Source organism: Nerophis lumbriciformis, linkage group LG07, assembly GCF_033978685.3.
Source record: "Nerophis lumbriciformis linkage group LG07, RoL_Nlum_v2.1, whole genome shotgun sequence".
Taxonomy (NCBI): domain Eukaryota; kingdom Metazoa; phylum Chordata; class Actinopteri; order Syngnathiformes; family Syngnathidae; genus Nerophis; species Nerophis lumbriciformis.
Window position 1 is genome coordinate 44179754 of NC_084554.2, and position 12727 is coordinate 44192480.

Below are 12727 nucleotides of genomic sequence, written 5' to 3' on the forward strand. Positions count from 1 at the left end.
TTGACATTGATAATCTTGAATAGTTGAACAGTTACTGGTACTCTCCAGCAGCCTACTATGCTACTGTATTTTATTGCTGGTCATTATGGTGGTACTTGGAAAGACAATTGTTTTCGGAAACATCCATCCATCCACCCATCCAATTTCTACCGCTTGTCCCTTTCGGGGTCTCGGGTCTCAGCTGCATTCGGGCAGAAGGCGGTGTACACCCTGGACAAGTCGCCACCTCATCACAGGGCCAACACAGATAGACAGACAACATTCACACTCACATTCACACACTAGGGCCAATTTAGTGTTGCCAATCAACCTATCCCCAGGTGCATGTCTATGGGGGTGGGAGGAAGCCGGAGTACCCGGAGGGAACCCACTCAGTCACAGGGAGAACATGCAAACTCCACACAGAAAGATCCCGAGCCCGGGATTGAATTCAGGCCTTCGTATTGTGAGGCACATGCACTATCCGCTGTTCCACAGTGCTGCCCTGGTTTGAGAAACATTGCTCTAGCAAATTAGAATTGGCTCACAAGACTGTTTAATGTGAATGTTTCATTTAAATTTTTATTGATTTAATGCAGCAGAAGTTGCTTAGTTAGTCACGTCAAAGAAACTTAACTTCTGCCTGCCTTTAATGGCCGACTTGTGATTAGCTAATAGCATGTGTGATTTCACCACATTTATGCCCATTGAGCAAAGTTTGGAGGGTTTTTTTGCACACGCTGCAGAACGCCTCTGGGTTTACCATCGACAAGCTTTAACCTGCGTTCACTAATGATGACAAAGAAAACAAAAAGGTCTTGAAAACTCCCCACATCCTAAAATACATTATAAAAGACCATATCTATCAAATACCAAATTAAAAAAAAAAAGTATTTTATGCTTTTCCTTATTTGTTCTATTTTCTTTTCATTAGAGATGTCCGATAATATCGGGCAGCCGATATTATCGGCCGATAAATGCTTTAAAATGTAATATCGGAAATTATCAGTATCGGTTTCAAAAAGTAAAATTTATGACATTTTAAAACGCCGCTGTGTACACGGACGTAGGGAGAAGTACAGAGCGCCAATAAAACTTAAAGGCACTGCCTTTGCGTGCCGGCCCAGTCACATAATATCTACGGCTTTTCACACACACAAGTGAATGCCATGCATACTTGGTCAACAGCCATACAGGTCACACTGAGGGTGGCCGTATAAACAACTTTAACACTGTTACAAATATGCGCCACACTGTGAACCCACACCAAACAAGAATGACAAACACATTTCTAGAGAACATCCGCACCGTAACAACATAAACACAACAGAACAAATACCCAGAACCCCTTGCAGCACTAACTCTTCCGGGACGCTACAATATACACCCCCGCTACCCCACACCCCCCCCAACTCAACCCCGCCCACCTCAACCTCCTCATGCTCTCTCAGGGAGAGCATGTCCCAAATTCCAAGCTGCTGTTTTGAGGCATGTTAAAAAAAATAATGCACTTTGTGACTTCAATAATAAATATGGCAGTGCCATGTTAGCATTTTTTTTCCATAACTTGAGTTGATTTATTTTGGAAAACCTTGTTACATTGTTTAATGCATCCAGCGGGGCATCACAACAAAATTAGGCATAATAATGTGTTAATTCCACGACTGAATATATCGGTATCGGTTGATATCGGTATCGGTAATTAAGAGTTGGACAATATCGGAATATCGAATTATCGGACATCTCTACTCTTAAGTAATGAATGGCAGCAGCCGCTTATTTTGGAAAACTTTGTTACATTGTTTAATGCATCACAACAAAATTAGACTATTGAAAAAACAAGGCAGAATCAGGTAGTAAAATCTCTGTACTTTAGAGTTGTTTGCATGTATTACTTTGTTTGTTTCCTGTCCAGCTACTAAGGCTAATCATATTGTAGATGTAGATGATCATATTTGCTGTACAGATTTACTTTAGAAAAGAGAAGTGCATGATACTTCCTTTGTTGCCTTACTTGTATTTGACTTTATTAAATGGATTTATTTTATTATTAGGTGCATCCGGACCAAAGCAGAAGGGGACAGAAAGAGAAAAAAGCAAAGACAAAAGGGGGAAATTGCGGGGACAAGAGGGGGATAAGACAGAAAGACAACAACAACAAAACATCAGCAAATACGATATGTACAAATATGATACAAGAAGTGTTAGCAAAGAAGCAGTGAGTGAAATAAATAATAACACAGAAATGACAATGAACATTATTGTACTACACAGGGAGCATTACAAATACCAATATAAATAGCACTATTGATAATGAATAATAACAATAATTACCTATAATTATTATCAACAATGCAATTGTTTCAAATGTAACAATACATATATGTAATGATAACTTCAATTACAAAATAAAGCAGATAAATGGAGAGGAAGAAAGGGAAGCAAACTGTATTAACCTTGTAGATTGTTATAGTAGGAATAGGTCGAGCTTTATCAGTGTGCCATGTGTTACCCAGTTTCCCCTAGGGGAACAATGTTAATTTATTTTTGATGAAACCTAATTATATGCATGAGTGTATACATGTGCTTGTATATGTACAGTATGTGTATATGTATGTTTGTACAGTGAATGTGCGTGTGGATGTGTGTACCGTGAGTGTGTAGGTTAGGGCTGGGATATATCGAGTTTGTAAGATAGATTGATATATTTTTAAACAAGATATGAATTAAGAAAATATCGTAATATCGATATAATCTATTTCACGTTAAAATAACCAAACACCGCTTATTTGTTGCGTTCCTTGTTCTCCCCGGCTTCCCACTCCCTCTCGACACTCCATGGGCTACTAAACTCCTCCCCTTCCTCCTTCCAAGACGTGCTTGCACGTATAAGAACATCTATGATGGTTTGGTTGTTTACTATGAGTCACGATTAGATGAGATTAAGGCAAAACATTAGGTACAGGCCATTCAAAGGCAAGATAGGGCAGGTCATGGAACCAGGAAGGGAAATCACAACAGACATCCCAAATGACGACGAGAGAGTCGTAGAAGAGAAAAGGGAACATTCAAGGGGGCGATTTATATATTAAAAAACAAGTGGAAGATGGCAGAAAGGTTCTCTTCTTTAGATTTTTCTTTTAGCGATGTAGACGACGTCCAGGAAACACACAATACGTATACTTGGCCACATTTGGACAAATGTATACGTCTGGATAAAACATTTTTTTAATTTGAGTTGTTTACCATGTAAGCCCAAATCAAAAACTGTTCTCGAGTTGCCAAGCTGGGCATGTTTCGCACGAGAAATGCTGCCAAAAATGAATGCCAAAGTGAGGAAGATCATAGCCGCACAATTAAGTCAAGTCACTTACTTGGCGCTGACCAGAACGGTACGTGTGTGACAGTCCATTACATCGTCGACTGGGAATTATAAAGTGCCAGCAAATTTATTTTTTATCTGAGTTTGATACATTTTGTATTATTTGCACAGCAAATGGCATTATTTTACGTAGAAATAATATTTTTTCTATTTTATTTATGTTATGTAATTCTGTGCTACTTAAATAGTTTATTTTATGTGCTGTTAATACCCTTCTTGAATAACTGGGTTAATAAAAGTGCCATTGACTGTTTACAGTACAGTTGTCATTCACTTCAATTTCAGTGAATCTCGCTCAAAAATTAATATCTTTCTATGTATACTTTCACCGGAAAATATATCGAGATATACTTTTTCGTCCAATTTAAATGTTTTATTAAAATAATTTTCTGATATAAGTGATTTTGCCCTCTTACAATGACAATAACAAAAAAACATGTTTTTCATGACCTATGTGCTAGTATTGTATGTCTGCCTTTAAAAGAAATGTTACCCCTTTCAGAGATTACATTTAGTTCCTGTAACTTTCTGTCTGTAAAATACATCTTTTTATTAGCATTTATGAAATTTAGTGACAATATTTCATGAATAATATCCTTAGATTAACATTCTTAATAAATGGCAGTAAAATAAGCACACATCTGATTGTGGAGTCAGAGTGTTACAACTTGGCATTTACACATCGTGTGGCGTTGGGGTTGTCCGACTTTTTGTGTGGCCATAAACGCAGCACTGGCTAAGTGCCATGAGTGCTTGTGTTGGTGCAGGTGAGAGAGCGAGCGGCTTCTGTTGAAATGACGGATGATAACTTTGGTTCAAGCCTGGTTTGTATGGCAGAAAATTACCAGTTTTTATAGATACGTTTTTTTTACTCGTGTTTTTGGTGTGGTTACAAACAGTTTTGATCAATAAAGTGATTGATGGAATTCCTGTCCGTAAAGTGTCTCGACAGACGATAATTGAACTGTGTTGACAAAGATTGTTTTATTCATTGGGGCCACTCTTGTTGTCACCTGTCACTCAGAGTTGCATTGCAAAATCATACAGAATAAACTGTAATGTGTTTATTTTGTTTAAAGTTCAGATGGGATTTTTGATTTCCTGCGCGGCATTAATTTGCTGTGCGCAGAGGACGCAATTGCACAGGCGCGCACCTTAGAGGGAACATTGCTTGGCAGTCCATGTCTTGTTGAAAACACGGCATCCGTCATCAACTTTTCTCTTTTTAGCGTCTCGGGGTAAACCGTGCATCACTTGTCGCTGTGCACCTTCACTCCCAGGTTACACCCGGACATACGTCCATAAATAACTTTTCAAAATAAAAGCAGCACAGTTGTATTGCGTGCACGACATAGATGTTTTTTAAACTTTATTTTGTCATTTGTGATTGCCGCTGTTCACATTCACTCAAGCGCATACGTCCACACGGAAGTAATACAAATAACGCTTTTCAAAACAAAAGCAGCCCAGTTGTATTGCACCATACCTGCCAACTTTTGAAATCAGAAAAACCTAGTAGCCAGGGTCCAAAATGATTATTAGCATTCAGGCAGGTTAAAATGTTGCTAAAACCATCACTTTTCTATCAGTCACAGTGACTTTTCAAAACAAATATATTACAGCAAAAATCATATGGGTTGATTGACATGTTTATTCTGTAAGCTAACTTCAATAGTTTGATTGGAAGTCCATGCTCAATTATTGCCTCCGTAAATAAAACTTCGGCATTTATCACATCCAAAGAATCTGTTTGGGCGACGAAAAACGTTGAAAGTTTTCCACTTGTATCGCTAGCAACGGCATTAGACTTGTGTTTTTTTGTCCCAACGTGGTCTTTTACATGGCTAATTCCTCCGTGTCCGATCGAAAAATCTTGTCTGCACAAGGTGCAATTCGCGTAGTTTTCACCCTTTTTGGAACGGATAATTATTCCCGGATAGGCTTTTGAATATTCTTCACGGAATGACTGCAGTTTTCTTTTCGGTTTAAGACTCGTTTGCGATTTTTCTCCGGCTGATTCCATGATCGTTCGCTCGTTTGGAAACAATGGCAACTGGTGCCTCGTGCTTGGCAGCGGTGCTATAAATAGCCTTGCGCATGGCATTCGGAATGGCTCGATAGGAAGTTACGGGAAGCAGTGTCGATTGTCATTGTTGTTACGCGATTTTGTGAATAAAACTTAAAAAAAAAAAAAATGTTTTAATTAATGAAAAACCGTATTTTTTATCACTGCAACCGTAACCCGGAATAGGTTGATGAAAACCGTACTAATTACGGGAAAACCGGAGTAGTTGGCAGGTATGTTGCACCCTCAACATAGATACTTTTTTAAATGTATTTTGTAATTTATGATTGGCCTCACGCGGGCCGGACAGGGATGCACGAAGGGCCGGATGTGGCCCGCGGGCCGCAGAATGCCCAGGTCTGCCATAGACAGACGCACCCGGCAGAGGACAAGGTACGGGAGAAGCAGGGGACAGTCAGCTCCCAAGCCACACGGGCAGAAAGTCGGGACGGCCCGCCCCGAGGGACCCAGAGACTGACTTACTCACCCAGACGACGGCACATTTATTACTAAGGGTTGCCGTTAGTTTGTCTGTTAGTGAATTAGCAAAATAAATTAAAAAGGCGGATTTCCATGAAACTTTCAGGAAATATCTGGGGCCATATTTATCAAGCGTCTTAAGAGTGCTATTTTACACTTAAGTCCTGAGAATTTGCAAAATTTAGTCCTACTCTCAAACTTAAGAATAAAAGCTATTTATCAACTTTCTTAAGTCTAAGAATCACTCCTACTCTCCACGATATTTAAGAGACTTTCAGAGGTGTCCTAAGTGGTTAGGAGTTGCCAGCGGGGGATGGCACTGAGGCGAGAGGGACGTGCGCGAACGTTCAGGGAGCGGAAGGATGTCCTGGCTTTGTTTGATGACGAGCAGCTGATCAAACGGTATCGTTTAGACCAGGGGTCGGCAACCTTTACCAGTCAAAGAGCCATTTTGACCAGTTTCACAAATTATAGAAAACAATGGGAGCCGCAAAAAATGTTGGAAATTTTAAATGAAATAACACTGCATACAAAGTTGTTTTTTTTGCTTTGTGCTATGTATAATCCAGGGGTGTCAGACACGCTGCCCAGACCTTTATATGAAAAGTTGAAAGCTGGTGCGGCACACGGGTCTTAAATGAATGGCACTTGTCAGCGTCATGCGTGCTGTGATGGTACAGCAAACAGCACCCTCTACAACCAGCGTGCCTGATCAGCCACACGTTGTATGGGGCTTCTGCTTGCTCACGTAGGTGACAGCAAGGCATACTTGGTCAACAACCACACAGGTTACACTGACGGTGGCGGTATTAAAAAAAAAACTATAACACTCTTACTAATAATGCGCCACACTGTGAACCCACACCAAACAAGAATGACAAACACATTTCGGGAGAACATCTGCACAGTAACACAACATGAACACAACAGGACAAATACCCAGAATCCCATGCAGCCCTAACTCTTCCGGGATACATTATACACCCCCGCTACCAAACCCCGCCCACCTCAACCGACGCACAGAGGGGTGTATAATGTAGCCCGGAAGAGTCAGGGCTGCATGGGATCCTGGGTGTTTGTTCTGTTGTGTTTATGTTGTGTTAAGGTGCAGATGTTCTCCCGAAATGTGTTTGTCATTCTTGTTTGGTTTTGGTTCAAAGTGTGGCGCATTATTAGTAAGAGTGTTAAAGTTGTTTTACATGGTCACCGTCAGTGTAACCTGTGTGGCTGTTGACAAAGTATGCCTTGCTGTCACGTACGTGTTTAAGCAGAAGATGTTTATTGTATAACAAGTGTTGGGCTGGCACGCTATTAATACAGATTGTAGAGAGCGCCAAATTTTGTACCATCATGGCACGCCCTTATTATAGCTGTAAGGGTGAAAATCGGTGAATATTAATCCCGGGAGTTTTCTGCGAGAGGCACTGAAATCCGGAAGTCTCACGGGAAAATTGGGGGGTTCAGCAAGTAAGCTGCTGAGCCGCATCAGAATGATCAAAGAGCCGCATGCGGCTCCGGAGCCGCGGGTTGCCGACCCCTGGTTTAGACAGAGCGGGTATTATTTTTGTCACAGATTTAATAAGGGGCGTCATCTCATCAGCAACATCACGCTGCAGAGCTTTCACAGCAGAACTAAAGGTCATCACAATGCTTCAATATCTCGCCACTGGGAAAATGAATTGGAAAGAAAAGGAAACATTTATTTTTGATTCATTGCCAATATTGTTTGTTTGTTTTGTATTATTTTGTAGTTTATTGTCAAAATATACACTCCCATTGTCCACTTAAATATTTCTAAGATATTTCTTTATTCTTAGACAAGGGATTCCCTTCCGTGATTGGTCTTTTCTATGGACACAGAAATGACGTCACCTAAAATTCCGTTTACGGCACATAGTAATGTCGTAATAATCTGAGTGTGACACTTAAGATTCAGTCCTACACTTCGCTGAAAGTGTGAGTAAGACGCTTGATAACTAACTTTTAAGTGCAGCTTTCAGCGAAGAATTTCTTTACTCATAAGTCAACTCTTAGCAGACTTCTTAGGAGTAATTCTAAGACGCTTGATAAATACGGCCCCTGAAATGGAATAAGATACTGACTTATTAGATGTCAGGCCCCTTTCTACTACATTACCTTATGCTTACGTTTCTGTGTGTGTGTATGCTAGCAGCACCGCAGAGACAAAGATAGTGAATGACTGAGGAGAGTGTTCACTCCATTCCGCTATAGATAACTCAAAAGGTTACAAGCAGATCTTCATCCAACTTTCATGAAATGTTCTAAATGGGATTAAAAAAAACAACAAGTGATTACATTTTGGAGCTGATCCGGATCAGTTCTACTATGTTACCTGACGTTTATGCTACAAGCCTCTACTTTGAGTGTGTACGCTAGCAGTCCCGCCTCCACCCAGAGAGACAAAGAGTGTGGATGACTGACAAGAGTTTCTTTCATTTTTCTATAAATAACTCAAAATGTAATGAACGGACTTAGATTAAACTTTCAGGAAATGTCAGAAATGGGATAAGGAACATTTTAGGGCTGATCCAGATCACCGACTGGATTTAGGATTATTGACTCTTGGGAGATTAGGCCTTGCGGAGGTCTGCGCTTTTCTAGTTTGTAATGTTTTAATTACTCTAATGTGTAACTTAGGTGACACCCATCCATCCAGCCATCCATTTTCTACCGCTTGTCCTATTCGGGCATCAAAACAAGCAAAATACTAAAAATTTGTGATTGAAAGATCTGAAGTTGATCTAGAGATTTAAGGATTGAAAATAATAATAATAATAATAATGATGTATGAATTATTTTCAACACTTTGAGTGGGGCCCTTTTTAATGGGATGTTTTCAAAACAATAATGAATCAAAATCAAAGTAGTAATGAATTATTGACCAATTTAAGGCTCCAATTACTTCACATAAAATATTCCTTATTGAACATTTTGTAGGGGGAAATACTGCATGTATTGTGGTATTGTCATAAAAAACAGGGTTTGCTTTAACAAAAAAGGGCATAAAACTTAAAAAAAAATAAAAACTGTACATCGACAGACAGTTCTGAAGTTGATTTGAAAGTTAAGTGTATATAGATAGATAGATAGATAGATAGATAGATAGATAGATAGATAGATAGATAGATAGATAGATAGATGGATAGATCTTTATTGATTCCTTCAGGAGAGTTCCATCAGGAAATGTAAAATTCCAGCAGCAATGTACAGAATTGAGATCGAATGAAAAAAGTAAAAAGTAAATAATGGGGGTACAAATGGAATTAAAATAGAAAATATAACAATAAAAATAAAAATAAAAAACAACAATAAGAATAAAAATATAACGGTAAAAATAAGAATATAACAAGAGAAACTATGCAGTAGTGACCATGTTATGAACATGTATTGCACTGTTAATACTATGTGTGTGTGTGTGTGTGTGTGTGTGTGTGTGTGTGTGTGTGTGTGTGTGTGTGTGTGTGTGTATTGTTTTTTAAGATTTAATTTACTGAGAACCTTTTGGGTTCTCGGGTTAAAAAAGGTTAACAAAATCTACATATTGTATTGGTTTTGAAAAAAATATATATCAAAGTGGCACCCCCATGGCACCCACTGAGGGGCGCAAGTGCGGCCCTCAGTGGAAAACGTTTGGACTCCCCTTCACTCTAAATGTGGAAAAGTGTGATTTAAAACGGTTTACCTGTCATTAAGAAAGTAAAAATAAAAAGTGGAGACTGACCACTAGAGGGAAGCATAGAACAAAGCGGAAGTCACTTTCTTCACTCACCTGGTAGGAAGCGAACAAATCGAGGCATGAAGTGGAACCGCTGGCATGATTCACTGGGGTCATTGTCCAAATTTGGATCTGCAAAGACATTAAGAGCATAGAACAGGAGTTAAAAGGAATAATATGAAAACACACATTTTTGCACGGTTGCCTAAATCCGAGGTACCCGTCAGGTTCCAGTCGTACAGCTCCAGTATGTCCTGGAAGAGGTATGAGGCGAACAGCTCCAGGCCTTGGACGCAGTAGTTCTAGAGAAGGGGGGATGAGGAGAAGCGTAGGAGTGAGCGTGAGCGTTCAGTTGGTGGCAGACAATGAAGACAGCCTTTATGTAAGTGAATCCGACTTTCCCAACTTTATCGCATAAGCCACGTTATCGACACCATCATCCCTCTTCCCTCCTCTAAAAGGATTAGCACCTCGGCTCAGGAGGCACTGAGGTGTGAGGAGGGGGGAAGGGGGGGACGACGACGCGTGGCTCAGCGGCTCAGACACTTGAGATAAAAACAAAAAAAAAGGGGTGAGAGAAGAGAGTGGAGATAAAACAGCTTCCACTGACCTCGGGCGTCATCTCCTCTATGAAGTGGATGGTGTAATCTATGTTGAAGCGGATCACCCGGCACAATGGAATCTGCCATGATGAAAGGAGGAGAGGGGAGGCCATGAAGAAAGGACGCGCTGACTCATTAGCGCCGCGTTCGGCCGAGGTGACGGCTTTGCGAGGGAAGTCATTAAAAGCTCGTCTTTGGCAAAGCGACGCCGTGAGGGGCAGGAGCCTCGAGTGCGACCAGGAAGCTTCCTCGACATTTAAGCAACTCACATATCACTAAACAGATAAACCCGCCCCCGCCCTGCCTTTAATCTCCCCTGTTACACTCTTCTTTCTTGTCCGAGCGGGAGCACTTTGAGGAGATTAACCTGTGAGAGCACATTCAAGCGGCTAACTAGCAGCGGGCGAATATCGCGGCCAACTCCAAAACCTTCTAATCCCACCAAGTGTTTACCCTGGCCTTTAAGGCGGAATGCTTTAAACGATGCAGCTCAAATCACGGCTAATCCTCCTGTGAGACATATTGACAGAGAGGTTTCATATTCAAATTGGCAGTAAGACATGCAAAAGTGACATGTCCTACATAGAGACAGACTTCTCAAGTGTTTCGAGCTAAGCACATCAGCTGAAGTTAAATGGGAAACTTTTTCGAGAAGACTTTTACACAACAAATGTGTTGAGGGGACATTTTGATTGACAGGTAATTAACTTCACCACAGTCACAACAAACGCAACAGTGCGCGACTATAAAGAGGACACTTCAATGAATTATGATGACAATATTCATCTCCGAGGTCGAGCCATGTCGCGATCAATTAAGATATAATTACTGCAGTGGAAAAAAAAAAAAATGGATTCTATTTTTAAGGTTAGCTATAGTGGGGGGGTTTTTCTATAAATTAAATCAAGAGCGCCACTGCTGGTTGTAGCAAAGCAATGCACTCAGTTTTCCCTTTAATGGCTCAGTCAAACAAGAATAATTTAAAAAAATCTAACCTTGATGCTATAATGTAGATGTCATAAAAGCACTTTTTAGTTTTCCTTACTGTGTGTAGTAACTCTTGTTCAACGTGATAGATGTCATACATCACATACTACAACGTAACCTTAAAGGGGAACATTATCACAATTTCAGAAGGGTTAAAACCATTAAAAATCAGTTCCCAGTGGCTTATTTTATTTTTCGAAGTTTTTTTCAAAATTTTACCCATCACGCAATATCCCTAAAAAAAGCTTCAAATTGCCTGATTTTAACCATCGTTATTTACACCCGTCCATTTTCCTGTGACGTCACACAGTGATGCCAATACAAACAAACATGGCGGATAGAACAGCAAGTTATAGCGACATTAGCTCGGATTCAGACTCGGATTTCAGCGGCTTAAGCGATTCAACAGATTACGAATGTATTGAAACGGATGGTTGTAGTGTGGAGGCAGGTAGCGAAAACGAAATTGAAGAAGAAACTGAAGCTATTGAGCCATATCGGTTTAAACCGCATGCAAGCAAAACCGACGAAAACGACACGACAGCCAGCGACACGGGAGAAAGCGAGGACGAATTCGGCGATCGCCTTCTAACCAACGATTGGTATGTGTTTGTTTGGCATTAAAGGAAACTAACAACTATGAACTAGGTTTACAGCATATGAAATACATTTGGCAACAGCATGCACTTTGAGAGTGCAGACAGCCCAATTTTCATCAATTAATATATTCTGTAGACATACCCTCATCCGCTCTCTTTTCCTGAAAGCTGATCTGTCCAGTCCAGTTGGAAATGCATCTGCTTTGAGTGTCGCAGGATATCCACACATTCTTGCCATCTCTGTCGTAGCATACCGTAGCTTTCGTCGGTAAAGTGTGCGGAACAAACGTCCAATTTCTTGCCACTTTCGCATCTTTGGGCCACTGGTGCAACTTGAATCCGTCCCTGTTCATGTTGTTACACCCTCCGACAACACACCGACGAGGCATGATGTCTCCAAGGCACGGAAAACAGTCGAAAAAAACGGAAAATAACAGAGCTGATTTAACTCGGTGTTTGTAATGTGTTTGAGAAAATGGCGGATTGCTTCCCGATGTGACGTCAAGAGCGAATAATAGAAAGGCGTTTAATTTGCCAAAATTCACCCATTTAGAGTTCGGAAATCGGTTAAAAAAATATATGGTCTTTTTTCTGCAACATCAAGGTATATATTGACGCTTACATAGGTCTGGTGATAATGTTCCCCTTTAAGGAGTGGGACAACAGGACACAAGCGTTGGCAACATGAGCATAGCTATGTTAGCTACATGCTAACAACACATTTTAACAGCACAATCATGCCAGGTTAGTGTGTGCCAGTGCCCTGTGGCCTATTTTTATTTTTAAGTGGAATAGAAGAGCAAGCAGGTGTTATGTAACAAGAAAAAGTTGAAATGATGACGCTGACAACACAAAACTGAGATTAGGGATGGGTACAAACGGTACCAATTTTACTTT

At 40.4% G+C, this 12727-nt stretch overlaps 1 protein-coding gene across 2 annotated transcripts in view; it reads right to left on the minus strand.

Moving 5' to 3' along the window:
* The window catches only part of drosha (drosha ribonuclease III), a 298514-nt gene that overhangs the window by 269335 nt on the left and 16452 nt on the right, over nt 1–12727 (minus strand). For both annotated transcript variants that reach the window (XM_072913522.1, XM_061965099.1), the window contains exons 10-12: nt 10253–10324; nt 9863–9944; nt 9697–9774 (exon numbers count right to left, since the gene is read on the minus strand). In XM_072913522.1, the coding sequence (XP_072769623.1) occupies nt 9697–9774; nt 9863–9944; nt 10253–10324 (232 nt within the window). The remainder of the gene's footprint in view (nt 1–9696; nt 9775–9862; nt 9945–10252; nt 10325–12727) is intronic.